General features: G+C 62.6%; 1 protein-coding gene and 1 long non-coding RNA gene across 2 annotated transcripts; one reads left to right on the top strand and one right to left on the bottom strand.

Moving 5' to 3' along the window:
• The first annotated feature begins 2,155 nt into the window (after positions 1-2,155).
• Positions 2,156-27,395, top strand: LMNA (lamin A/C). The gene is made up of 13 exons (XM_023247978.2): positions 2,156-2,368; positions 10,304-10,894; positions 20,855-21,011; positions 22,546-22,671; positions 22,920-23,090; positions 23,183-23,308; positions 24,021-24,241; positions 24,344-24,566; positions 24,971-25,078; positions 25,186-25,305; positions 25,733-25,822; positions 26,481-26,750; positions 27,039-27,395. Exons 2-13 carry the CDS (start codon positions 10,539-10,541, stop codon positions 27,063-27,065), a joined length of 1,995 nt encoding a protein of 664 aa, XP_023103746.1. The 5' UTR covers positions 2,156-2,368; positions 10,304-10,538; the 3' UTR covers positions 27,066-27,395.
• On the bottom strand, positions 15,078-16,731 carry LOC102901005. Its single transcript, XR_006592067.1, has 2 exons — positions 16,467-16,731; positions 15,078-15,547 (listed from the first exon to the last, which is right to left on the bottom strand). It is a non-coding gene; the product is annotated as an uncharacterized LOC102901005 (long non-coding RNA).

Below are 27,395 nucleotides of genomic sequence, written 5' to 3'. Positions count from 1 at the left end.
GACGGAAGGTTCCCCCGCAGCCCTGACCCCTGAACACTCACGCTCAAGTAATGCGCCCCCCCACCACCCACCTGCCGCCCTGCACCGCAGCAACGTGCACCTGCCCACACCGGAAGCAGGTCCCTCCCCGCTCACTTGGACAGAGTCCTCCTCTATAAAATGAGAATAGTAACCTGCTGTGTTCACCTCCCTGGAGATAACATCACTAGTGATAGAGCCTGGTCCAAAGGTGGGCAATTATCCTGTTCCTCCTGCTCTAGGCATTTACTGAGCACCTAGCATTTCCTCCCGCTCTAGGCATTTATTGAGCACCTAGCATGTACCCCACCTCCTTTACACACAGTGACTACTGAGTTCTAAGCTCCCAGAGCGACTGGTCCTGACCCATCGGACAAGTCAGGGTCTCGGGCTAATGTCTTTCGTTAGCTCTTGCTTGGAATCAAATTAGCCAATGAACAGAAAGAACCTAGAACAGGCCCAGACGCAGTGAGTGCTCTATAAACAGCGACACCCGCCAGGCTGGGGGTGGGGAGGCGCCTCGCTGCAGGGCATGCGGTAAAGAGGGGGGTGTGCAGGTTCAGGAAGGAGTATGGTGACATGCTGGGCTCAAGTGTGGGTGGAGCATGCGTCCGCCACTGTGCCAGGGCCTGAGGGTACGGGGGGGGGGGCAGGACCCCTCCAGCCCTCCTCTCAAGGAATTCCCCTCATGGGGGGATAAACAGAGGCATCCACAGTGTCACTACGTGTGACAAGAGATGCTGGGGGCTTAGCGGGGACAGCTAACCCGGCCTCAGTGGCACTTTCAGCTGAGCCTAGAGGGTGAGGAGGAGTTGGTCAGAGGGCAAAGCCTGTGCCAAGTTCAGGCAGGTTAGCCTAGAAGCAGCAGAGAGGTCAGGATTGTGAGAATCTAGGGGCAAGTGAGGAGGCTCTGGGGACCCAGGGCGTTAATAAGCCAGCTCAATAAATTTGGACTTTATCCCTGATACATTGGGTGCACTGTAACTTGAAGTTTTGTGGAAACATGCCAAGGTTTACATTTTGGACAGATGGCTGTGGTGTGGGGAGGAGAAAGCGTCGTGTAGAGGCAGGTGTGGAGGCAGGGAGACTGGCCCGGGGGCTCCAGCAGTTACCTAGAATGGGGAGCGATTCTAGAGGCAGGGTCCACAGGACGCGGGGGCTCAGTGGCCAAGAGAGATGCAAAGAACTCCATCTGGTGCATGCAGGGGGTGGGGGGATGGCCGGTACGGAGGCTCGGGTCACTCCCGGGTGGGGATGCTTGCAGGGAAGGCCTTTCCCCTGGCCTTCCCGGGACAGGCTGGGAATCCCTGGCCCAGAGACACCCTGTTGAGGCAGGCCTATCTGGATCCTCCCCAGCCCACAGGGCAGGATGTGCAGGGTGCCTGCTCTGGGAATGCGTGTTTCTGACCCAAAAGAGGTGCAGGCAGGGGAGTTCTCGGGAGCTCCACTCCCACCTTCCGGCCTCTGGCCCTGGGGAACTCAGTTGTGGCCCTGGGGAACAGGTTGCAAAGGGGAGGCCAGAAGGCAAGCTCTCTGGGCCGAAGGGCAGTTCGATGGTGGAAACGTGAATGTTCCCGCTTGCACTTGAGTTCTGCCCCAGTCCGGGGGTCTGCAGCGGCCGGTCACTGTGTCCTTGTCTGCCCCCGCCCTGGCCGCTCCCTTTCCAGGCTCCTCCTGCACGCCTCTCTGCTTCCTCAGCCTGCTCTGTGCCCTCCCTCGTGAAACTTGGTTTCTGGGAGAATGTGATTTGAATTAACTCCTGGGAGAAAAATCACAGAAACCAGGAAAGGGGGGCCTGGGCAGGGGGCAGTGAGTCATGTTTCCATGTGTATTTTTCAAACTTTCCGATGGGAGTTTGGGAAACAACGGCCTTTTGGTTGCCAACTTAGACCTGGCTCTCCAGGGATTCCTGGTTCTGTGTCTATAGGTTTCACCTTGACCGCCACTGCACCCAGGCCAGTCCTTCGGGTCTGCTTCATCTCCGGGGATCCCTTCCCTCTCTCCCTCCGGGCCCATGCTGTCCCTGTTGGAGGGGCCCAGAGAAGTCTCTCCTGGGGCGACTTCAGTCTGTCCTCTGCTGCCATCGCACAGTAACAGCCTTCCATCTACCCCATTTCAGGGCGGACCCATGGGGCCTGCAGTCACTCTGGCCAGCCCTGCGACCCTTGGGAGCGACCATCAGCACCAGGGAGCTTGGGCTCCAGGAACCTCCTCTCTGCCCCAGCGGCTTCCTGTCGGTGCCCTCCCCTCCCACTTCTGTACCCCAGTTTCCACGGGGCCTGTGGCTGGGGGTAAGAACCCACCGACTCCCAGGGAGAAGCCTGCAGAACAGAGACCTCACCCCAAGGAGGTGGGTAAGAAAGAACGTGCTGCGTGTCTGTCCTGTGCGCAGCACAGGTCTTGTGCCCTGGGAAGGGGTGTCAATTCCTGTCCTGCACACAGACTCCTAAACTCAGCCATGACAGTGGGTGGGAGCCCTGAGGGTGGTGGACAGAGGGATGAGGAGGGCGGCCCTGCCCTGCCAGTGCCTCCTCGCAGGTTCTGAGCCCTCCTGCTCTTCTTGAAAGTGCCCGTCTGCTTCACGGGGGTCTGGGACTAGCTGTCCCCCTCCCTTCTCCCTCCCGGCGTCTGACTAATCTTTCCTGGCAGGGCAGCACATCCTGCCCCCCTGTGCCCATGCCAGCAACAGCCCACATCACATGGGCCACATCTGGCTCCCTTTGAGCACATCCTCCCCGCCTTTGTCCCTCCCCCTTCTCTGCCTGGGGGCCTGAGCAGGGAGTGCCCCTGAGGACCCCTCTTTGCTGTCCTGCACCCTCACAGTGGCAGACTGGCTCCTTCCCCTCCTTTCCACCTCCTAAGTCCTGGACATCTGGACTCCATCCTTCAGTGACCCCTCCCTCAACATATCCTGACTCCTTGGATCACCCCCCTTTCCAGCTCCTACTGAATAGCCCATTGGGAAGGGGGCCTTTTGCAAGGTTTGAGCCCCCAGGACTGTCCTAGGGTGGGGGAAAGCCTGGCAGCCGAGGGATTAAATCCCCTGAGCCCAGCCCCCTGGCCTGTGGCCAGCCTGGGGTGGGGGGTGGATAGAGGTGACCCCAAGATCTGTGTGCATGGAGGGGTAGGAGTGAGCCTGGGCGGGAGGAGGGAGGGCTGAGGGGAGCGGTTTGGCTCACCCTCTCCCTGCAGTCTTTTGTGAGGGAGAGGGAGGAGCCTGGAAGGCCCTCCAGCTACTGGCCTCCCTCCTCCTTCCTCCGTGCTTAGCAACCGTTGTTGCTGGGTAAATATTTGCCCCACCAGGATCTGGGGCTGGAGCGTGGGTGTCAGCCTAGGCAGCGGCCCCTCTCCTCAATTCCTGGGCCTCTCCTCTGTCCAGCTCTCCTTTCCAAAGCCCTCTGGCCTGGATTCAAGATGTGACCCCCGCTGCCTTGTCCCAAAGCTCCATTCCTCCTCCCCCCTCACAGTAGACCTCTTCCCAGGCTCCTCCCTTCACCCTCTCTGATCTCTCCCTTCATTCCCACTTGCCGTCTGTGCTCACCTCTCTGAATCCACCTTCTGCCCCTGATCCACAAAGGTACCTGGGGGAGACCTCACCCCTGAGCTGAATAGGTCCCTGCCACATCCCACTGGGAGCCCAGCCTGGCTTTCCCTTCTGCTAGATCTTGGTGCTGAGTCCCAGGACCTCACCTCTCTGCTTCAACAGGAATATGCCCCCATGCCTTAAGCCTTAGCTCAGCTCCCCAGGGCTCCAAGGGGAGAGAGAAGGGATGCGGGATGTTTTGATGGATACCTGTCCATCCTCCACCCACCATCCCCAGGAAGCTCTGCTTCAGGAAGCCAGCACCATTTTCACCTCCTCTGGGGACAGAGTTGAGGGAAAACCATGGCCAAGAGGAAACAGATGCCCCCTCAGCCCCTCCCTGGGCAGCGTGACAGTGCTCCAGCCTGAGCCCTTGCATCCTGTCCCAGCCGGCCCCCTGCTGCCCTACCCCCTCCTCCAGTGGTTTCCCCATTACCTGTCCCTGTGATGAAGAGCCCCTGGGGGGGAGGGCCCAGGGCCAAAATGAGGTGGGCTCTCAGGGTGCCCTGAAATCTGTGGACTTACTGGGTATAGAGGCCCCTACTGCGCTGCGCGGCAGGCCCGTGGGCTAGCTTAGGGAGAGCGCCATGGGGGAATCTGGGCACTTGGACCAAGGCAGGGCTAGAAAAGAGGGGTTGGCCTGGATGATGCCCTAAGACTCCTCCCAGCTCTGAAGTTCTGGCTTCTAGGCCTTGAGTGGGGGAGCACGGGCCCAAGACAGTCTATTCCCAATCTCTAGGGGCCTCCCTCCTGGTGCTCCTGGTCTCCGCCCGGTTCACCTGCCCCACCTGCAGCCCCACCACTTCTGCAGCGAGTGCCCCTTGCTCTGCCCCACCCATAAGGAAATCTGCACTTTAACCAACATCCTCCCTGCCACAGTTCACTTGACCAGTAGACGCCCCCCCCACCCCTCCCCCGCTTAAAGGGCCCTGGGGAGCCTTCGGAGGGGACCCGGAGGGGCTTGGGGGCTGGGACTGGCAGGAAGGTGGAGCTTCCAAGACGCTTGGAGGGGCCTGCCCAGGTGGTCACATAGTGGCGGACAATTTGTAAAAGGTATTTTCACACTTTTCAAAATAGGGCCTCCCCGCAACAAGAGGAGCATGTAGGGAGACCGACTGCCCGGTCGGCCTGGTGCTAGCACCGAAAGCCCCCCGCCCCAGTCACGGCTGCCGGCCGCTGACCCCCCAGTTTCGGGCCGCAGCAGCGATTGGCCGGCTGCGGGGCGAGGGGCGGGTGAGAGGGAATCCTCTTCTGCCTCACTTCCCGGAAGCGTGTAGCGGTGCGGGGCCTGGGGACCCTGTGCTCCGGCCCGGGCCCCGGGCTTGTGGCGCTTGTTTGTTTCCTTGGCAACAGGGAGAGGAAACCCCCGCTCGCGAGCCCGGGGAGGCCCCGGCAACCGCGCCCACAGACGCACACAGCCTTACGCGCAGCCGCCCACGCGCAGGCCCTGCGTCAGCACAGCCCGCCGGCCGCGCCTCGGGGCTGGGGGCGGGGCCGGGCGCGGCCGGGGGCGGGGCCGGAGGCGCCCGGGCCAATTGCAGCCCCAACCCCGTCCCGGGGCCCCGCCCCTCTCCGCCCACCCGCCTCCCCCACCTCCAGCAGGGGCGGGGCCCGGGGCCGGGGGCTGTGTGGGGAGGGGGGAGGGAGAGGGCGGTGTGGGACTTTTGTTGGACTGGCTCTGGTCTGGTGTGCGTGTGGCTGTAAGGTGCACTGCCGCGTGTATTTTGACGGTTCCGGGAGCCTGAGACTCGAGGGTGGGACGACTACCTGGGCCCAGTTTGCTGGGGGTGGTTTGGAATGTTGGGAAGGAGCTCCGGGGCGGTTCCGGGATCTTGCTTTTGGATTGGTCTTCTTGGGGTCCAGTAGGATGTAGTTAACCTGGAGGCAGACACCTGGGGTTTGGGGCTGCCTCTGTCACCTTTCAGCTATGGAGCCTTGAACAAGTCAGTTAACCCGCCCAAACCTCAGTCTCCTCATCTGTATGGTGGGGATCATGGTGCTTGCTCTGTGCACCTCCAGGAGATGTGGAGGGTTACGATAGCCATCTTCGTTGTGAAAGGCTTGTCACCCCAGAGACATCGCTTGGGTGTGAGAGTGAGGGGTTGGCTCTCTACTCATTTACCCGCCACCCCGCTGGCCTGGCTGGAGCGGTGAGGGAGGATGGCTGAGCCCTGGCCCCACTCCTCCTAAAGCTGAGCTGAAGATTAAATGGGACCCCCTCCACACAGCCCCTAGTCCAGCGCCTGGAGTCCTTCCAGTTGCAGGACCCCAGCCTTCCACGAAGAACTCACTAAAGGATTCCCAGACCATGGCCTGGAATCTCCAAATCATTCCCCCCACCCTTCGCCACTCCCTAGCTTTTCAGATTTTAACCTGTGTTAAAATTCCAGTTGTGCTACTAACCACATGACCTTAGACAAGTAGTTCTCAACTGGGGGAGATTTTGCCTCACGGGGAATATTTGGCAATGTCAAAGACATTTTTGCTTGTCACAGCTGGCAGTGGAGATGCCCCTGGCATTTAGTGGGTAGAGGCCAGACACCCCACAGGGCACAGAACCCCACCCAACACAGAGAAATAACTGGCCCCAAATGCCAACGGTGCCACGGTTCAGAGACCCTGCCTTAAGTGAATAATTTTACCTTCCAGGGCCTCAGTTTCCTCATCTGTAAAATAGGCTAATGATAGCCCTTATAGAGCTATTGTGGTGGTTCAACAAGGTAGCACGGATGCTCAGTGCCTCATAATAGCAAGTACTCCATAAACATCCCCACCCTGCTCATTATTGGATGCCTCCGGAATCCCTCCTGGCTTCATGCTTCTGAGCCCACTCCCTCTGGCTTACCTGGTGTCGAGGCCGGGGCCACCACCTCTTTCTTCCCTTGCCGGGCTCAGTGCCTCCCTGCTGTCCCTCTTGACCCCAGCCTTATTCCCACAGCAGGCCCCTGCCTCCGCGCCCCTCTTGGCCCACCCTTTCCCACTTTGCATCCGGTGGCCCTGCTCGGGCCAGCGGGCCAGGCCGCAACCCTCCTCTGCTCTTTCGTACTCCGGCACCTCTGCACACACTTCCTCTCGGGCACCAGGCCACGGCGTACCTCCCACGCGTCCCGTCAAAGCGGCATAAGAGAGTGAAGCGTGTCCTGGCTGCTTGGTCCAATCCTGAGCTCAGCCTATTACTATCTAGTTTGAGGGAAGCCAGTCTCACCTGTAAAACAGGGAAATAGTCTTCCAGCTGTGAGGTGGTTCTCTGGACCAAGCTGAGAAGGTGTGTGAAAACGCACAGCTATGAAATCGTGTGGAAACATAGAAGCGATTCACTGTGGAGCGTTGTCTCTCTTTATAACTTTATTTCCATAGCGCTTACCACCTTCTAACAAACCATAATTTTCTCTTTTGTTTATTAACTGTCTCCCTCCTCTAGAATGTCAGCTTCGTAAGGGCTGGGATTTTTGTCTGTTTTATTCACTGCTGTATCCCTAGTGTCTACAGCAGTGCCTGGCCCATCGTAGTTGTCCACTAAATATTTATCGGGTGAGTGACTTCACTATTTATGTAGAGGGTATTTCTCTAAAGCTCCTAAATCTACCTCCTTCAAGAAGCCTCCCTTCAAATGCATAGATTTTTTTTTTTTTTAAGTTGATTTATTTATGACAGGGAGTGCACGGGGCAGAAAGAAAAGAAAGAGAGAATCCCAGGCAGGCTCCACACTGTCAGCACAGAGCCTGACACAGGGCTCGATCTCACGAACTATGAGACCATGACCTGAGCCAGAAGCAAGAGTCGGACACTTAACCAACTGAGCCACCCAGGCGCCCCAGATTTTTTTTAAAGTAAGTCCTATGCCAATGTGGGGCTCAAACTCAGGGCCCCGAGAGCAAGTCACATGCTCCGCCGACTGAGCCAGCCCAGTGCACCCACGTGCATATTACTTAATCACCGCAGCACCCTTATTTTATAGCTAAGGAAACTGAGGCGCTTGCCCGGGGTCACTCCCCTGAAAAGTGGCAGGGCCAGATGCATTTGTTAGGGACACAGATGACCGAGACCTGGTCCCTCCTGTCTCTCACAGCACTTTTGGGAGGAAGGGTCATGGAGGCAGGCCCAGGATGCTTTGCTCCCCCCTTTGGGGTCATTAGTCATCAAGGCAAGTGGCACTTCCGCTGTCCAAACCAACCCTCGGACTGAACCCCTATATTCTGATATGACTCATTCATGCTCCAGCTCTCGGGCCTCTGGATTCCATCTGGAACTCATTATCCAGTCCAGAGTCCTGTGCTGCTCTTCAGCCGCTGTGCTTGGCTTTGCCTCTCCCTCTGTGTCCCTACAGTGGGCAAGTCCCCTGTGGGCAGGCACGGTGGCTCAGTCCCGTGCCTCTTCTAGGCATTCTGCCCATGTTACAGATGAGGAACGGAGGCCCAGGGCCTTCAGGAGCAGGTCTGTCATCACACTGCAAGGGAGAGGCAGGACTGGAACCTGGTCACCAGCCAGCTACCTCCGGCCACAACCCCAGCAGGCTCCCTCCTCTGGACCTGGCTTCCTCTGCTTTCTCCAGCTTCTTCTGGGCCTGGGGATCTATGCCCTGGCAGGGGAAGAGCAGACTGATGGCATTTGGAGTCCAGAGTGAGGATGGAATATTCAGGATACAGGCCCACTTTGAAGTTCAGATTTAGGATTGAGGCCTTTGAGGGTGGTGGTGCAGGTTGGGCGGGGGGGGGGGGGGGGCTTTGGAAAGAGCCTAGAGTGAAATTTGTGGTTAAGTTCCCCCCCTCCCTTCTCCTGCCTCTTTTCTGCAGAGATGGGGAGATCTGGGATAGGAAGGGTTAAGTGTGGTTTTGCTTCCCCAGCCAGGAAGGGAAGCCGGGGCCTGTCTGGGACCGGGTGGGGCAGTGTGGGGGGGGGGGGGGCGCTGAGGCAGTGGGAACAGCATGAGCCCTGTCCCTCACGTTTCAGGGTAACCCACCCCGCCTCTGCTCTAGTTTGGGAAGCAGAAGTAGAACAAGACTTTTTGTTTTGTCTGAAAAGCGGAGAGTGGGCGCCACGCCCTGGGGGAGAGAGCTGCAGGGAGGGGAGGCCATACCATGGGTCCCTCACCTGGGTGCATGTGGATTCTCACCACAATGCCCAGCCACCCTCCTAGACCCAGGGCCCTGAGCATCCCCCCTCCACGGTTCCCCTCCGTAAACACTGAGTCCTTGTCTTAACCCCAGTCCAACCCCTGAGGACTCAGGCCTGGCACAGGACCTGTCCAGCCAGGCTTCCCTTTCACATTACAGAAACCCCGATGTCCTGGGGCTGCGGGAGTTAGCAACGTAATTTAGTCTTCTGGGTTCTCCACCAGAGACTCCACTGTGGGAGGCACAGGGGCAGGGCAGGGAGGCGCACGGGTTCTGGAGCCTCAGCACGGCCACCTAAGTCTTAGAGAGGATGAGGTGGCCGGTGGGACCGGGGCCAGGATTAGGGGAGGGGAGCAGAAGACTGATCAGAGGGGTGGCTGGTGAGACCTGGGGTGGGGGGCCTGAGTGGTCCTGCTTTCTGAGGGGGCCTGGCCCCTCCCTGAGCCCATGGGGGAGCAGACCTGGTCAGAGAGGGATGTAGCGGTAAGTGTGGTGCACCAGGCAGGTGGTGGGCTCTTTGCTGTCCTGCCCCCCATTACCCGCTTTCTGGCTCAAACCAGGATGGAGAGCCACCACTGGCTGTCCGGCTCCCTGCCCTGCTCCCCCTTTCAGGCCCCTCTGGGAACCACAAAAATCTGGGACCTGGTGTCCTGGCAACGTGATGAATGCACAGCACTGGTATCTGTTTTAAATTATCCGTTAAAATAAGTACAGTCCTGGAAAAAAAAAATAAGTACAGTCTTGGAGTTGGCGGGGTGGGATAGAAGGAGTAGAAAGGGACTGAAGTGGTGGGGGGGGGGGGGCGGGCCGCTAGGCAGTCTCTTTTTCCAATTTCCAATTGCTTGGGTCCGAAGGAAGGGGGCAGGGGATGGGGGTAGTGCCTGGGTCCTCCTCTGACTTTCTGAGGGGGCCTGTGGCTTGGTGCTTGGGTCTAAGACCCAATGCTTGATTTTGAAGGGAGAGGTTGGGGCACAAGATAGGAAAAGAGGGACCCCAAAGTTGAGAGTTAAAGGATCTCAGGATCCAGAACTTCCCTGCAGCCCAGCTCCCCGGGGAACCCAGGCATTCCTTCCCCACCCCACCCTGGCATACAGAAATGCAGCTTTGAATGGGCTGCCCACGTGTGGAGGGGGGGGGGTTGGGGTGACTCACTATTACTATGGGGAGGAGAGGGGGAGCCACTTGTGGAAGAAGAGTGAGTCACCCTGATGGGCACCAGCCTCAGCACCCCCCCCACCCCCCACTTTCCTGGATCTGCCTGCCTGGTTCCTTCCCCTGCTTCACACCCGCTTTCCCTCCCCCCCCCCGCCCCCCCACTGCTTTTTGCCCACCCACTCTCACCCTTTGGCTCTGCCTCCTACCCACGAAGGCCCGAGACGGTGGGGTGGGGGCAAGCTTGAAGCCGAGAGCCCTGAGCAGGCAGAATCAAGACGGGAGGAGCCCCAGGCCCACCGGGTGCGCGGGACAGGGCGGAGCCCCGCTCGGCCACCGCCCGGCGGCCCTCGCCCCTCCGCGCCGCCCCCTCACCTCCCGCTGCGGGTGTGCGGCGGCCCCTTTAAGAGCGGCGGCCCCTCCTCCCACTCCCTAGACCTATTAGAGCCTCGGCCCGGCGTCGGTGACTCAGAGTGTCCGCGGGAGCGCCGCAGCCACAGCCGCGCACCCGAATTCCGAGGTCCGACAGCACCCGGCCCAGACCCCACGCCTGCCAGGAGCGAGCCAGCCGGCCGGCGCGCTCCGACCCCAGCAGTCTCTGCCCTTCGGCCCGAGCCCCGCGCCCTTCCCGGGACCTCTGCCCCGCGGGCAGCGTTGCCACCCTGCCGGCCATGGAGACCCCGTCCCAGCGGCGCGCCACCCGCAGCGGGGCGCAGGCCAGCTCCACCCCGCTGTCGCCTACGCGCATCACCCGGCTGCAGGAGAAGGAGGACCTGCAGGAGCTCAATGACCGCCTGGCGGTCTACATCGACCGTGTGCGCTCGCTGGAGACGGAGAACGCGGGGCTGCGCCTCCGCATCACCGAGTCCGAGGAGGTGGTCAGCCGCGAGGTGTCCGGCATCAAGGCCGCCTACGAGGCCGAGCTCGGGGATGCCCGCAAGACCCTCGACTCGGTGGCCAAGGAGCGCGCCCGCCTGCAGCTGGAGCTGAGCAAAGTGCGCGAGGAGTTCAAGGAGCTCAAAGCGCGGTGAGTGCGCCCAGGTGGCGGCGCGCGGGCGGGAGCCGAGGGGGCGGGCGGCTGGTAACTAGGCTGTACCGCCCCCTCCGTCCCCGGAACTGCCCCAGCGGTGACTGGCAGTGCCGAGGGAAACCGTCGGGACCGGACAGAGAAGGGAGGGGTCTCGGGGAGAGGGTGGCGTGTGTAGGGAATGGCGGGGGCGTCAGGGCCGAGGAAAGGCGGGCGGCCGGCCCACGTTCAGTCCCGTTGGGGGTTGCCGGCCGTTTGGAGCCAGGGGCCGGGGCTTGGGCAAAGGACAGCTGGCCCTGCTGGTCTAAGAAATCGGGCTCCTCAGGACACACTGGAGTGGGTGAAAGGGTCCTGTTAGAACTTTCTTGACGGGCTTGGCACTGTGCCAACTCTGCCCAGACCGGCTCTGGACACATGATGCCCACTAAGACCGAGCACCCGTGCTGGCAGATATCCAGTGGTGCTGGAGAGAGGTTACCAAGTCAGGGACACGGAGGTGACCCACCCCCCGGGCACAGCTCTTTGCGGCATTGTTTCTAAGAGTCGGGAAGCTCTCCCCCCGCCGCCCCACGTCTGGGACCTTCTCTGGGCCCTGACAGGCCCACGGAACAGCTCCAGGAGCTCAGCTCCCCCGCAGCTCCCACAGCCCTTGGCCTGCTTGGCCCAGGAATGCAAGAGAGGGAGGGAGACGGAGGGCAGGGGCCCCCGGCGCGGGCTCAGGAGGTCGTGCTATGCCCAGGTCTGCCGCACCCGCCTGGGCCCTCTCTGCCTGGGGTCCCGGAGGTTCGGGGCTCTGCCCCTCCCTGCCTCCCTGCTTGGGGTGAGCCACTTTCATTTCCCGGCCAAGCCCAGTAGTCTTTGCTCTGGCCTATCCGCTGGGCCACTGACGTTTTCTTGATCTTTGCCTTATGAAACTGCTGGAGTATGGTGACATTTTTGAAATCCAGCCGTTGGAAGCTGCAGGCCACTCCTACGGCACCCATCACTGCCCCACCCTACCCCACCCTACTTGACTCCACCCTCCTGTCTAAAAAGGCCTTTGGAGCCTGGGAGTGTAGGCCCTCTTTCCCTAGCCCCTGAGAACTTGCTTTCCTCCTCTTTCCTCCCCCTTTCTCCGAGGACCCCCGAGCCAAAGGGCCCTAAAGGTGCTTGAGGTCCCTGGGCCGGGCCGCCCTGGCTTGACTTCCTCTCTTTACCTCCCTTTTGATCCTATTCTCCGAACAACTGCTCTCTTCAGAGCCTCTCTGTGTCCCGTGCTCGTTCTGCTATGCCCCGGTGAAGGGTGACTGGAAACTGCAGAGACAGGTTGACTTCTGGGGGAGACTGTTGACAGAGGTCATTCCTGGTGATATGACCGACTTAGCTAGCCGGACAGACAGGCAAGCTGGGGGGTGGCCAGAGAACGAAACTAGTCCACTCAGCAAAGCCCCCCTCGTGGATTCTTGTGCAGGGCGTTCTCAGCAGGCCTTTCTGTGGGGAGGACATTGATCGGGAACAGGATGAGCAGAGTCTGTGATCCCTTAAACTAACCCAGCCACGCCAGTCTGCCTCCTCTGCCTCCTGGTGCAGCTGTCCGGGCCTGGGACACCAGGCGGGTGTGCGCACACGTGGGGCAGGGGCGGGGTGGTGTGTGTACTTGTTATATTTAGCCACCTGCCTCTCTTTCTCCCCCACTGATCCTGGCTGGGGAGGCTGGGCTTCCGGAAAAGGGGGGTGGGCTTGCACACCTGGATCTCAGGCTGATGGGAGGCAGGCTGGAGTCAGAGGGGGCTCAGGCTGGGCTGTCTGTCCCCTTCCGTGTCCCCAGCCGGAGGACCCAGGATTTGTGGCTTCTTTTTGTGTCTGCTGTGCTCAGGGTGAAGTGGAGGAGAGTAGAATGAGGAATTTGGGAGAGGAAGAAAGGCATTGTCCTAACTCCTCCCCACTAAAGCCGAGAGAGAAGGTGTTGTCTGGATTAATGTTTAATTAGAGCTCAGAGTTCAGGGCCAGGCTTCCGGTTGGGATGCAAAGCTGTCTGTAAGATCCTGTGGCAATCCCTGGCCCAGCCTGGTACCTTGACCACACCCAGGGGCTTGGGGTGCCCTCTCACTGGGCTGGGTTATAGGCTCCAAGCAAAAACAACACCCCCAAGTCCCCCCCCCCCACACACACACACTCTCTGTCTATTCTGGAGTCTGAAACATTTGGACACCTAAGTGTGGCAAGAATGAGGAGCTGAGCACCAGGCAGGGCCCCACTGGGGTCCAGGCTTGGAGCTGGGCCCCATCCCAGGCATGACAGCTGGGTAGATGACTCAGATGCTGCCCCCTCCCTTCCACCCTGGTGGCTTTATGAGAGCCAGCAGGAGACAGGGTGGAGACGGCAGATGTCTTAAAGAGAGGGATGGGGGCCTGAATATCTGCATCCTCTGCCCCTGCTTCCCAGTGCGTCCTGGGAGCCTTTCCCGCCTCCCTCCTTAGGACCTCTGGTGGTGGTCTGGAGCAGGGACCCGCGTGGCCAGTATGTGGCAGGTGGCTCTAGAGCAGAGTCCAGTTACGGGGCTGCAGCATAGGACCGAGGTCTGTGTCTTCCCATGTGGAACTGGTGGAGGAAGCCTGAGTCAGAAGTGGGGAGATCCTGGGCCCACAAAGCAGAAGCACTTCTTCCCCCCCGGACGAGGCTGGGTGCTTGACGACTTCCTGTATTGTCTGCCTTGCGCGGCCCCAGTGGGGAAGGACAGGGAAGTGCGGGCCCAGGCTTATCCCAGCTCTCACTGAGACAGGAACAGCAAAGGCCAGAGAGGTGCAAAGCCTTGTCCTGTGTCACACAGCAAGAGAGCGACAGGTCAGGACTTGAGCACGGGCCTTCTGACTTCCAGTTGTGTGCCTATATCATTAAGCCTTACTTCTTTAGCTTAGAGGACAGGTTGGAGGGTCCTGAGGCTGGCATGGGGTAGCCGAGGCTCCTGCAGCCTGAAGGTTCTGGTCTGAGACCAGTGGGACCAGTGATACCTGAACGGTCTGCTGTCCTGTTAATTCCCATCCTTTGTTCTACCCTGTCCCTGGAAAGACCCAAGACCCTGCCGAGACAGGGATCGTGAGACACAGCTCTGGGAGGCTGGGGATTCCTGTCTTGAGACTGTCTTGGGACCTGTCGTGGGAAGTGTCTACCTGGCTCCGACGAAGGCTGTGCCCATTGGCAGAGACCTAGGGATGACAGGGATGCAGCCTTTGAGGGTACCCGGGCTCGTGTCCTCACCTGAGGGAGCCCCTGGTGTTGTCTGTCCCTGCCACGGCCCCCCAGCCCTGAAGTCTGCATTCTGATCCAAAGGGGAAGAAGGTGCAGCTAAACTCGCGGACTGAGCACCGCTTAGGGAGCCCAAGAGAAAACAGAAGAGACGGTAATTCCTACTCAGCCCCTGACTGCTTTCCTGTGATCGAGGCCCCTGGCTGGCACTTCCCCTGGCCTCCGTTCTGAGATTTTCTCTTGCACAGGATAGGCCCATGCCTCAGTCCTACCCCCCAGGGATTCAGTAGTTCAGTGTCAGGGACACTGAAGCCAGGGACAGCTGGGGGAACAACTGGGAGGGGACGCCTTCACCCACCAGCTGTGCCTCCGCTCCCCTCCCCCAGCCTGCCTCCCCGCACCCCCCCACCAGGTCGGCTCAGAGGCCTGGCCCCAGCAACTTCACCCCATTCCCACCTCCTGGAGCCCCAGTGCCCCTGAAGGTGATGCAGGCCAACCTCTCACGTTCTTGGAAATGTCTGGAGAGAGGTCGCAGGTCTCCTGTCCCTTAACAAGACGTGAGGTGGTCCACTAGCCAAGCGACAGGTTGCATGAGGTAGTGGAAACAGCCCTGGCCCTCGGTGTCCTAGGCTGGGTCCTGCCACTAAATGGCTGTGTGACCCTGAACAAGCCACCTCCCCTCTCTGGATTTCCCTAGCTGTGAAATGAAGGGGTTAGAGCAGAAGGTCTGCAGAGAGCCCTCACGGAGTAGAACCGTGACCCACGGCGTGAGACGTCAGTCCTCCACAATACCCGGCTATAACGTGAGAAACAAATATACTTCATGTGAACACAATTAGCGGCCAGTGCTATGCTCAGTAGAAATGTCTGCCACAAGTCGTGGAGTCAAACGTGCGGACACGCTTCTCTCTCTCTCAAAGAAAGTTTGTTAGGAGCAGGTAATTATGACAATACGCTCTTGGCCTCTGCTGTGTTTATTGCTAGTAGGAAAGGACACTTTGTTGGGACGCCTCCCCTTTGAGGACAGTGGCGAGGGCTGTGTTGGGGAGAAGGCCTGTGCTGGGGGCGCGGGGAGGCCCTGGGAAAGGCAGGGCTGTTACCTCAGAGTTGGCCAAGGCCTGACACACGTGTTTGCAGCCGGAGGGAGGCGCACGCTGACCTTGGGTGGCCTACCCGGTTCCCTTCCCAACCTGGGTCCCAACCTGGGGCCGGGCTGTGAGGGGGTCTTGCAAGAGGACAGAGTTTGGGAAGGAGGAGCCGGGCGGGGAAGGGGTGCTCCCTGTCCCTTGGCGGGAGAGGAAGCCGGGATTCATTCTGGCTGGGATCCCAGGCCGGAGAGAGGAGCTGAGTCACGGCAGAGGGCGGAGTGCAGAGTGGACGGGAGACCCTGAGCTGTTCCGTCAGACAAGAGATGGCTCCGGGTGGCCCCTGCATGGGGGACAAAGGGAGGGGACAGAGCACGTGTGTCCGTTTAGGGCTGGATCGGGGGAGCTAGAGACCCTCATATCAAGGAGCCCGGTTTCTGGGCAGCTGAGGGGAGAGGGATCGCCAAGGCCCCCTGGTGCCGAGGCTCCTAAGGCTGCACCTTCCCAGGCTGGGGCTGGAATGCGGCGGGACTAGAACTCCTAGGCCCTCCCACTTCCTTTGCCGAGCTTGGGGTGCGGCTCCCACCCCCTCTTGCCATCATCAAGGTTGATAATCCAGATAGAGGGTTAATGCATCCCAAAGAAGGAACTCCTGAGTCAGCTTCTTGTGGGGATCCCCTAAATGTCCCTACTCTGGCCGGCGCCTCCCTCTGTCTCCCCTCAGGACAGTCTGCCTCTTCCTAGGCTGTGACCCAGGCCCCTCCTTCTTTTGGTCTGTCCCCAGGCCTCAGCGCTTCATTGTTGCACAGAAGTCAAGAGTGACTTCTTGAGAGTCAGGCCAAGAAGAAGGAAAGCGGAGTTGGCAGGGACCGTAGGAGAGCAGTTGGTCAGGAAGCCGGCTGCCTGTCGTCCAGGACCCCGGGCCCGGCTCCTAGCCGTAGGCTCCTCCTGCCTGCGAACAACGCCACGTTGATACACCCGGCAGCTGTGACTCAGGCCTGGCCCCCTGCCAGCCCCAGCGCCTCTGCCGGAGTTGAGTCTGAACATGTCCACAGGCCTCCCGTCCCCTTCTCGGCCCCGGCCCCTCTCCTCCAGCTCTCCCTCTGCCTACAGTTGCCACCTGGCTTTGTCTAGGGGGAGGACAGCTGGGGCCGAGCGCCCCTGGACCGGGATCTGAGGGCCCCGGACCCCAGGCGTGTGCGGCAGGTGGAAGCAGGGCCAGGCCTGTGTGGGGAGGTCGGGGTCCACCCCGAGGGGCCTACCTGCGCTTTCCAGCTGTAAGACCCTCAGAACGTCAGCGGGTGGGATTCGAAGAAAGCTGTTCCCCCTCAGTTCCTCTGTTGAAGGTCTCTTTTCCCGACGGGGCTGGTGCCTGGAGCGCCAGATGTCCCCGCCTTCCCACATCCTGCCCTTACCAGAAGGTGTTGGCAGACCCACAGACCAGCCAAGAGACCGAGCAGTGGTTCCCTTTCGGGGTGGGGGGTGTCCAACCCGCTTCACCCCCAGCTGTGGGAGTGTGTGCGTTTGGGCCGCATCCCTCTTGGACTGGGAGCCGGAGGTCGAGGCCTCTCCCAGGCTGTCTTCCTGGGTGCCTGGGTGCCCCCCTCCCCGCACCTCCCCTCCCCCCACCCTGCCGTGCACCCTGCCATTCTCAGTGCTCTGTCCCTGTCTGCCGTGAGTGTCCTCAGGTGACCCGGCGGGCAGGTTTTCAGTGCCTGAGCCTTTTCCTGTCTAGGCCTTGGTTTCCCCACCAGTAAAGGTGCAGAGGCTGGCCCGGGAGGAGGCCCCCTGGAAGCCAGGATTGTGTGGACTCCTAGCCCCCAGGCATTCCAGGCACAGACTGGAAAAGCCCCAGACACTAGTGGACAGATAATAACCTGGCAGATGAAAACAACAGCTGAGCACATGTCAGGGGTGGGGACAAGAGCTGCAGCGCTGAGGGCCCCCGCGGCCCAGGGAGGTGGAGGCAGATAGATTGCAGGGGGAGGAGCTGCAGGAACAAAGGGAAGGGTGGCCAACAGGAGCCGCCCCTCACTGGCAGGAAGTAGGCTTGGGCCGAGTTCTGCCGTCCAGGGAAAAGAGGGGACAGTCCTGGCTCTCGTGCCTACCCGCCCGCCCATCCTGACACTGGGACGCCCCGCCCTGCACGGCCCTGTCCTGCCACAGGGGGCGCCCCGCCCCGCCACAGGGGCGCCCTTCCCTGCGGGCCCTCGGAGACCTAGCTCTTCCGCCCCCTCCCCCCCCCCCGCCCCCGCCCACCCTCACCCTCACCCCTCTCTCCGGTCCTGGGGTCTCGCCATGGGGAACTCTGTGTGCCGGTGAGGCTGGAGGGGACTGGGGCGGGAGCCCCTGCAGGGCTGGGCCGGCTCCTGGAAGCCCCGTGGCCATCTTCCCCTCCCCCTCGTGTGTTCAGCCCCAGGTCTCTGTCCCCGTATCTCTTCCTCAGCCTAGTGGGGGAGGAAACGAGGGCCTTGCGAGTTGTCCCCAGCAACGGGGCCCAAACAGGCCTGGGCGGCCTGGCTTCCATATCTGGCATCCGAGCAGGGCTGAGGGGGGGGTGACTCAGCGAGCGGGCCAGCTCCTGGCCCCGTGCCCAGCCGACCCGTTTGCTGCCCCCGAGGCCCGGCAGACCCCCCCCCCCCCCGGCCCCGCCCTGGGCCCGGGTTCTCCGCACCCTGCCCTCCCCGCCCCCTGCCCCCTCCCCCCTCCCGAGATGGGAGCTGCCCGCCGTGGGAAGAGGCAGAAACAGGATGCCCAGCCCTCCTCGCCCCACGAGGCCCCTGGGATGGAGGAGCCTGGACGTGAGGGCCGGGGCAGGACAGGGGCAGAGTCAGGGTCTCCCCTGTGAGCGCTAGAGGATTTCCTGACCCCGCCGGGGTATTTTCTGCCCCAGGATGAGTCACCTGCCGCCTAGCTCCGCGGCCCAACCCCACCCGCCGCCCCAGTGGCCCTGGCACCTGACGCGCTGACCGCCTGGCCAGGCTCTGCTTGCGGTCCCTGCTGGCGCAGGGAGGTGGGGGACGGGGGAGGCGCCGGGCCCTGCACCCTCTCTTGGGGTGTGCGTGTGGCTCCCCGGCCACGACTCCTGAGGGCTGAGTCATGAGCCTGTGGGTGATAGTGGCTTCTTCCCCACAGATGGGAGCTCCCCAGCCTGACTGAGAAAACCGCGGGGGCCCCCCCTCCCCTCCCCGGGTGCTGGCGGTTTCCCCCTGTGGGCAAAGCCAGTCCAGCCTCTGGGACGGATAGGCAGCTAGACCCCTTGCTGCTAGGGAGGCCGCCCTGGTGGCGGGGCCGAGGGCTCCGCGGACCCCCTGGCTGCTGGGCTACCGACTTGCTGTGGGCCCCCGGACGTGCTCTGTGCCTCAGTGTCCCTGGTCACACGGTGATGACCTGACCTGTAGGCAGCTGTGCAGACCGAGCGCTAACGTTGAGAGCAGTGCCTGCTCCGTGATCAGCCCCGCCGGGGCATTTGCTGCCGTCGTGTTGTTAGGATTACTGCCGTTGTACCCCACGGCCCGAGGCTGAGGGTGGTTGGCTGACTGAGGCTGGCAGAGGGCCGGCACCCGCTCCTCTGTTCTCGAGGTCCGGGAAGTCGTGTCCCCAGAGATGCTGCCTGAGGCCTCGGGAGCGGGGGGCTCCTTCCCGCCTCCCCCGGCCCAGGCCACCCCTCTTCCTCCTGTGGCCAAGGAGGGTGGTGCGGCAGAGGGGAGGAGCCCCCAGCGGCAGCGTGGACTGTGACCCTGTCCCTGCTGCCACCGTGTGCGGCACTGCACACGGGCCTCAGTTTCCTCATCTGTTCAAGGAGGGCTTGAGCTGGCCCCACCCTGAGCTCCCTGCAGCTCTCCCAGGTGCTGAGAGCCGGCCGTGGCGGTGGCCGTGGCCATCAGCCTGCAGGCAGAGGAGGCCTCTGTGGGGCAGGCCCTGCACCTGGAACTGGCCCAAGGAGCGGGAGCCTGCGGCCGCCGTGGAGCTTCACTTTACCAGCGGTTTCTTCTTTTTCATCCCCCCCCCCCCCCCCCCCCCCCCGCAGCTGGCTCAGCTTCGGAAAAGTTCTGAAGTCATGGAAAGTTGGGGCTGTGCTCCCAGCCAGGGGCTGGGCCGGATGGCAGCCAAAACCTGAGCTGGGTTTTGACTTTATTTTTAGCTTTTCTGGCTGAGACGGAGGAGGGGAGACATCCTCCAGTTCTGGAAGGGCCTCTTTCCACGGGAGACAGACACTGTTGCTTGTTCCGAGGTGTGGCCAGAGGCCGGGAGCAGCAAGATTGTGGGGGAGGTCAGGGCCCCCTCCAGGTCTTCCCATCTTCCCCCCACCTCCGAGGGTGTCTCTGTGTCCCCCTCCTGGTGGAGCCTGTTTGAAAAGTCCTGAGCTGGTGGCAGGAGAGTGCTGCCTGTCTGGGCCCCTCCCTGCAGAGCCTCCTCAAGGCTGACCTCTGCCACTGCACCTTGTCACCATCACCCGTGTCACCGTCACCGCTGGGCCCCTTGGAGCTTAGGGCTTTTGCAGAGGCGAAAAATGCTGGCAGGGTCACTTTGCTTCTTCCCAGGACAGAAATGTCCCCTCCTGCCCACATTTGGTTCCTTTTTTCCCTTCTGCCACGTGGGCCCACGCTTACGACTCAGGAGTTACGGATGGCAGCCGGGGCCAGGCCCCCTGGGTCTTTCCCTGAACTCCCTGGGTCTCCTGCTTTCTCTCACCAGATGCCGGTGAGGTGATAATAACATCTGGAAAGTTCTTGGGTTCCCCAGAAGTTTGGACCCCTCTCCTTCTCCAGTTCCGTATCTTTGGGGCCCAGAAAACGGAAGGAAATGGCAGAGGCATCCCCCGTTTATGTGTTTATTTGGCTAAAGCTTCACCCACTTTCAGGGCTGGAGCCCAGATGGGCCTGGAGGCTCAGGGGCCACATCTGGAGCCAGATGCTGAGGCTTGTGGCCGAAGGGTAGGGTTTAGTGTTCTCTCAAGCTCTGTAAGGCCTGGGGGGAAGGCAGCTGGACCCCCGTGCTTGGCCCCGGTCAGGGGACTCAGCCTGGGTCTGGAAAGGGAAGGGCCAGTACCGAGCCTAGTTGTCCTTATCCCTGACTTTTAACCGGACTTTCCCTCTGCACAGTCTCCGTGTGTAAAAGGGGCCAGGAGAGGTGACCAGTACCTTGGGGGCCCAAACTGAGAAGCTATAGGGATGCATGGACCCCAACACTGGGAGCCTGGTTGTCTGGGTCCCTGCAGGGAGGGAGGCCTGGCCCAATGGGAGGGAGGTGGAGTCAGGGAGGAGGAGGTTAAGGCCCTGTGTGGGAAGGGGCAGGAGACAAAGGTGGCCCTGTCTCTTTGGGAAGGAATGGGAGGAGAGGGAGGGAAAGCATTGATCTCACGGGATTGCGCTTTCCCCTTGGCCCCGGGCACGTTCCTGAGCACTGAGTCATGGGAAGGGTGGAGAAGCAGGAAGGGGGTTTTGGGGACCTTGGGGGAAGTGGGAGTCCAGTCCCAGAGGCGGGCAGATGCTAACAAACCACAAGCAAGGATGCCCTCTCCTGGCAGTTTGAGGGACAGCCAAGCCAGGCCCAGTGGGCTGGCCGCCTAGGAGGTGGCTTCTGTCTCTCCGTGGCGGACCTGGCTCTCTCTAGGGATTCTAAAGCTACTCTTCCTTTGCTTCTTTAGCAATACCAAGAAGGAGGGCGACTTGATGGCCGCCCAGGCCCGCCTCAAGGACCTGGAGGCCCTGCTCAACTCCAAGGAGGCCGCCCTGAGCACCGCGCTCAGCGAGAAGCGCACCCTGGAGGGCGAGCTCCATGACCTGCGGGGCCAGGTGGCCAAGGTGAGGCCGCCCGCCAGGGCCCGCCATGACCCCTCCTCCCCCCAGAGAAGTGCAGGCTCGCCCTACCCACCCTTTCACCCCAGTTGCTCTCCGAGGCACCTGTCTGTCCCGTTACACGGACAGGGCATCACAGCCATCTGCCCGCCCTGGTGCCATTTCACCCGCCCCCACCTCGCTGCGTCCTGCCCGTGCATCTGGCATAGCGGGTTTACGGTCGTCCACAGCTGGGGCGCCTGGCTGGGAGAACGTGCGACTCTCGATCTCGGAGTCACGAGTCAGAGCCTCATGTTGGGCATCTAGCTTATGTTAATAAATAAAGTAGTACGCAGACGTTTGCACGTAAGTCTGCAACAAACCGTGCCTGGCCCTGGATCCCCCCTGGTGTGGCTGTCCTGTAAGAGAGCGGAGGTCTCTGGAAGACCGAGCCAGCCTGAAGTCGGCAATGGATGGTCTATCACAGACGGGACGGGTGTTCTTTTTTTTTTTTTCAAAAAAATTTTTTTTTTCAACGTTTATTTATTTTTGGGACAGAGAGAGACAGAGCATGAACAGGGGAGGGGCAGAGAGAGAGGGAGACACAGAATCGGAAACAGGCTCCAGGGTCTGAGCCATCAGCCCAGAGCCCGACGCGGGGCTCGAACTCACGGACCGCGAGATCGTGACCTGGCTGAAGTCGGACGCTTAACCGACTGCGCCACCCAGGCGCCCCGAGACGGGTGTTCTTGACGCTTGGCGTGTATATGGCTGTCTTTCCTTCCAAGGCACGTTGCTGTCTGTCCTGGGCTCTCGTCTCTCACATCGCAAGCTCAGAACAGAATCAAAGAAGCCGACTGGCTCCCGGTTCTGCCGCCTCACTGCTCAGAGCAGGGCCAGGACCAGGGTCAGGGGCCAGGCTCTCTGGGCTCGGCCCTCTCCCAGGCCCCGCCACCGGAGTGCGCCCGGCACACGGGAGACGCCAGCGGGTTGAGCACTAAGGCTGGGCTGGAGCCTTCTCCTCCAGGCCTCCTGCCGGCCCGTGCGCTGGCCACTGGGCCTCTCGGAGACCAGAATCTGGGAGGGGTTCTCTGCCACTCAAACTTCAGAGATCTTTCTGTGGCAGAGGAGGGGGCATCTCTTCACGGTCCAGCCCTGCCTTCCCGCGCAGCCGCTGTCCATGTCGCCACCCCTGAGCCCTGCCGGCTCTGGCAGAACCGAGGACCCTGAAGCTCGCCGTGCCTCTGCGCCTCCAGGCCTTTACACGGGCCTTTGCTCCTGTGCTCAGGCAGTGTCCCCCTCTGTCCTGGGCACGTCCCAAGAGCCTGTCCTGCAGGCCTCAGCCCCCCGGAGGCCTTCCCAGACCCCCCCTACCACCCCAGGCGCACTGTGGTTCCAGCGTACTCTGGACGTGCGTCCTGTAGAGCACTTGCTGTGTGTGGTGCCTCCTCTCGTTTCTTAGCGGGCGGTTCCGGAGGGTAAGGGGACCCCGTTCTCTCTGTGACAGCGGAGGCTGTCCGTCCCCCGGGCCTGTCCCTCACCTCTGCCTCCCCCCTCCCAGCTCGAGGCCGCCCTGGGTGAGGCCAAGAAACAGCTCCAGGACGAGATGCTGCGGCGGGTGGACGCGGAGAACAGGCTGCAGACCCTGAAGGAGGAGCTGGACTTCCAGAAGAACATCTACAGCGAGGTGGGGACTGTGCCCCGCCCGCCGGAGGGGCAGGGGGGCAGGGCTCGCCCGCCGGCCTCGTGCTGCCGGACGGGGAGTGCGGGGTGTCTGGCGCCCGGCCCCCAGGTTACGGCGGGGTGACGGTGGCCCCATCGGGGGTAGGACGGGACGGCGGACGGGGTGGGGGTGGGGGGGGGGGCCGGCCATCCGGGCCGCCTCGTCCTCCGAGGACGAGCTCTGATCTCGCTTCCTTGTCCCCCCGCTCCCAGGAGCTGCGAGAGACCAAGCGCCGCCACGAGACCCGGCTGGTGGAGATCGACAACGGCAAGCAGCGCGAGTTCGAGAGCCGGCTGGCGGACGCCCTGCAGGAGCTGCGGGCCCAGCACGAGGACCAGGTGGAGCAGTACAAGAAGGAGCTGGAGAAGACCTATTCTGCCAAGGTGCCCGCCCGCCCGCCCCCCGGGCCCCCGCCCTGCGCCCCCTGGGTCCCCCTCGGGTCCCCGCGGCCCTAACCCTGCGTCCTCCCCCGAAGCTGGATAACGCCAGGCAGTCGGCCGAGAGGAACAGCAACCTGGTGGGGGCCGCGCACGAGGAGCTGCAGCAGTCTCGCATCCGCATCGACAGCCTGTCGGCCCAGCTCAGCCAGCTGCAGAAGCAGGTGCCGCCCGCCTCGCCTCTCCACCCCCTCACCTCTACCCGCCTCACTTCTGTGCCGCCTCGCCTCTCTCCTGCCTCTACCCCGCCTCACCTCTATCCCTCCTTGCCTCTACCTCGCCTCGCTTCTCCTTGCCTCACCTCTACACCACCTCGCCTCTCTCCTTGCCTCGCCTCTCTCCTTGCCTCGCCTCTACCCCACCTTGCCTCTACCCCGCTTCGCCTCTCTCCTGCCTCGCCTCTACCCCGCTCCGCCTCACCTCTGTCCCATCTCACCTCTGTCCTGCCGCCGGGAGCCAGTGGCAGCGGTCGGGCGGGATGTAGGGCCCGGAGGAGGGGAGGGGAGAGGCGAGGGACAGAATGTGCCCCCAGGACCACGGACTGAGATGACCCGGCCGCTCCTCCAGGCCTCTTACGTCCCCGTGTGACCCTCACTCCCGAGAGCCTTGGTTTTCCGTTTGAAAACGGGGGCTGTATCTGCCCTGCACGAGGCTCAGTGTGCGGTCGGGCATCCGCCACCTCCCGGCTGGCCGTGCGTGTGGCCACGGGAGACAGGTTCCGGGCTCGGCACAGGGGTTTCACTCAGATGCGGGGAAGGGCTTCCCGGCCACCAGCCGCGCCACGTGACAGCCCCCTGCGGGCTCCGGCGCCTCGAGAACCTGGGGGGGGGGCCCGGGGGCCGCGGGCGCTCACCAGACCCCGGCTCCCTCGCCCAGCTGGCCGCCAAGGAGGCGAAGCTGCGGGACCTGGAAGACTCGCTGGCCCGGGAGCGCGACACCAGCCGGCGGCTGCTGGCGGAGAAGGAGCGGGAGATGGCGGAGATGCGGGCGAGGATGCAGCAGCAGCTGGACGAGTACCAGGAGCTGCTGGACATCAAGCTGGCCCTGGACATGGAGATCCACGCCTACCGCAAGCTCCTGGAGGGCGAGGAGGAGAGGTGGGGCCGGGAGGGCCCGGGGCGGGGGTGGGGGTGGCGGAGGAGCGCCCCCCCCCCCACCGGCCGCCCACCTTGACGGGGCCCCTCTGTCCCCCTCGCCAGGCTGCGCCTGTCCCCCAGCCCCACCTCGCAGCGCAGCCGCGGCCGCGCCTCCTCGCACTCCTCCCAGACGCAGGGCTCGGGCAGCGTCACCAAGAAGCGCAAGCTGGAGGCCGCCGAGAGCAGGAGCAGCTTCTCCCAGCACGCTCGCACCAGCGGGCGCGTGGCCGTGGAGGAGGTGGACGAGGAGGGCAAGTTCGTGCGGCTGCGCAACAAGTCCAGTGAGGTGGGTGCCCCCCCCCCCGCCTCCCTGTCACCCCCCCCCCCCAGCCCCAGGCCCAAGGGCTCCAGCTCGGGGAGGGAGCAGACCCCAAGAAAGAGAGCGGCGCCCCTCCCAGAGGCACTCGGGGGTGGGTGTGTCCCCCCACGGTGGGGAGCGGCTCCGGACTCGCCCCTGGCGGCCAGGCCCCCGTGAGCTCTCCGACCCCTCTGAGCGCCCGAGATGAGTAACGGCCCCTCGGTCTTTGAGTTGCTGGAAGCCGAGTGTCCAGCGTGCGCGGTCCCGCCTGGGCGTCCGCGGCCCTCGGCTGTTTTCCGCGACGGGGCCCTGTCTGGGCCCTTGAGCAAGACGGACCAGGAGTCTGAATGAGCCTCCCCCGCCCCCCCCTTCCCTTCCTTCCTTCCTGGCAGGACCAATCCATGGGCAATTGGCAGATCAAGCGCCAGAATGGAGATGACCCCTTACTGACCTACCGCTTCCCACCAAAGTTCACGCTGAAGGCCGGGCAGGTGGTGACGGTGAGTGGCAGGCGTTTGGGACCCTGGGGCGGGTTGGGTGGGGGAGGGGTCGGCCTGAGGATGGGCACGCCGGACTGAGCACCTTCTCTAACCCTGCCCCCCTCCAGATCTGGGCTGCAGGAGCCGGGGCCACCCACAGCCCCCCTAGCGACCTGGTGTGGAAGGCACAGAACACCTGGGGCTGCGGGAACAGCCTGCGCACGGCTCTCATCAACTCCACCGGGGAGGTGAGCGTGCCGCGGGCCGGCACAGGGCTGGACGGGGCCCCCCCTTGGTGGGCAGTACTGGAGCCGGGGGCACCCAACCCCGGGGAGCCAGTTCAAGGCCACTTCGCCCTAAGTCTCCCTCCGCTGCAACCCCAGGCGCCAGACTCTCCACCCAGTGCTCACACCCGAAGATGCCTCCCCCAGCAGCACGAGGGAAGGAAGGTGGGCGGCGAGGGTCATTACAGGCAGAAGCACACTCCTACCCAGAGAGCCTGGCAGTGCCCTCTGGGGAGAATAGCTCCTTGGCTTGCACCCCACAGAGGTCGGCAGCAGGCCGGACAAAGGGCACACCGTGGGAAAGGCTCTCTGGTGGCCACTGTGAGAGGATACACGACCCCGCTCCTGCCCCGACCCGCTCACCCTGGGGCCTGGCCCCGTGTCCCCGCAGGAGGTGGCCATGCGCAAGCTGGTGCGCTCAGTGACCGTGGTCGAGGACGACGAGGACGAGGACGGAGACGATCTGCTCCATCACCACCATGTGAGTGGCAGCCGCCGCTGAGGCCGAGCCCCCGCCGGGGCTCCCAGCCAGGCCTCCCCTTGCCAAAGATCTTGTCATTAAAGAACGTTCTGGAACTTCACGCGCTGCCCTGGCTTTTCTTCTCTCCTCCCTGTTCCTTGAGCAGGGAGCCCAGGTGTCTGGGAGGAGGGACTTCCTGACGCCACGGCGTCTTCCCACGGGAGCAGAGGACGGGGCTGTGGATTTGTCTCCCGGGACGGGGATGGGAGGACAGAAGTGGGGCACCCAGCCTGCCTCTCTCCCCAGCCCCTGCTGCATGCACCTCCTCCCCCCACCCCCCCATCCCTGTCCCTCATACCACGGATTTTCCTGCAGGACCGTCCCCCCCCCCCACCCCATTTATTTTGCATGCCTGCCACCCAACAAGCTTGCTCACTGGCCCTCCCCTGTAAGCCCAGAGAGGCCGGGGCGGAGCCCAGCCAGAACCCCAGTTCCCTGTCCCCACGTCTTCCTGACCCCGTCTCTGCCTTTCCACGCCTTGCCCTCCTCCCAGCCGGGCCCTGAGCACAGAACCCGCCTTCCTGCCTGGTGGCGGTGCCGCAGGAGTGCAGAGCCGGGTGCCGGGCCTGAGCGCTATCCCAGACCCGCCGTCCCGCCTGAGCCTTGTCTTCCTCCTCAGGGCTCCCACTGCAGCAGCTCGGGGGACCCCGCCGAGTACAACCTGCGCTCACGCACCGTGCTGTGCGGGACGTGCGGGCAGCCTGCGGACAAGGCTTCCGCCAGCGGCTCGGGAGCCCAGGTGGGCGGAACCATCTCCTCTGGCTCTTCCGCCTCCAGTGTCACGGTCACCCGAAGCTACCGCAGTGTGGGGGGCAGTGGGGGGAGCGGCTTCGGGGACAGCCTGGTCACCCGCTCCTACCTCCTGGGCAACTCCAGCCCTCGAACCCAGGTGAGTTTGTCCCTTCGCCTCCACCCCTGCAAGCAGAGGACCCTGGTCCTTGAGGGTTAAGACGAGGGGGCCCTGTCGGGGGGGAGGCCTTCTCTTCCGCAGCCCGGGGGAGCGGGAGCCTCCTCCCCTCAGCCCCAGATCCTAGACAGTCGGCTCCTGCGTCCTGCCCCTCCCGTCTGAGCCCCAGACTGGAGGGCGGGGGCGGGGCCGGGGGCACCGGGAGGGCTTCCGGGGGAGTCCCCCCCCCACACCGTGGCTCACACCCGTCCCCTCTCTCTTCTCTCTCAGAGCCCCCAGAACTGCAGCATCATGTAATCTGGGACCTGCCAGGCCCGGGTGAGGGTGGAGACCTCCTGAGTCCTCCTCACCTCATGGCCACCCCCTGCCCTGCACCTCAGGGGAGGGGGCTTGAAGCCAAAGAAAATACCCCTTTGGTTTTGTCTTCTATGTTTCGTTTTTTTCTAAGAGAACTTATTTTCTACAGTGGTTTTATACTGAAGGAGAGACACAAGCAAAAAAAAAAAAAAAAAAAAAAAGCTCTATCTCCACCCCCGTCCATTCCCTGCTTCCGGGAAACTCACATCTGCCTTAAAACCAAAGAGGGCTTCCTCCAGAAGCCGAGGGAAAGGGATGCTTTTTACAGAG

Source organism: Felis catus, chromosome F1, assembly GCF_018350175.1.
Source record: "Felis catus isolate Fca126 chromosome F1, F.catus_Fca126_mat1.0, whole genome shotgun sequence".
NCBI classification, from domain to species: Eukaryota; Metazoa; Chordata; class Mammalia; order Carnivora; family Felidae; genus Felis; species Felis catus.
The sequence above is the reverse complement of the archived record's forward strand: the minus strand, read 5'-3'. Positions and strand labels throughout refer to the sequence as shown.

Excerpts from the sequence above, each read along its gene's own strand:
- LMNA (XM_023247978.2), top strand. The coding sequence starts at position 10,539 with ATGGAGACCCCGTCCCAGCGGCGCGCCACCCGCAGCGGGGCGCAGGCC. Across the intron at positions 21,012-22,545 it reads TGCGGGGCCAGGTGGCCAAG|CTCGAGGCCGCCCTGGGTGA; the intron begins GTGAGGCCGCCC and ends CCCCCCTCCCAG. Across the intron at positions 23,091-23,182 it reads AGAAGACCTATTCTGCCAAG|CTGGATAACGCCAGGCAGTC; the intron begins GTGCCCGCCCGC and ends CCTCCCCCGAAG.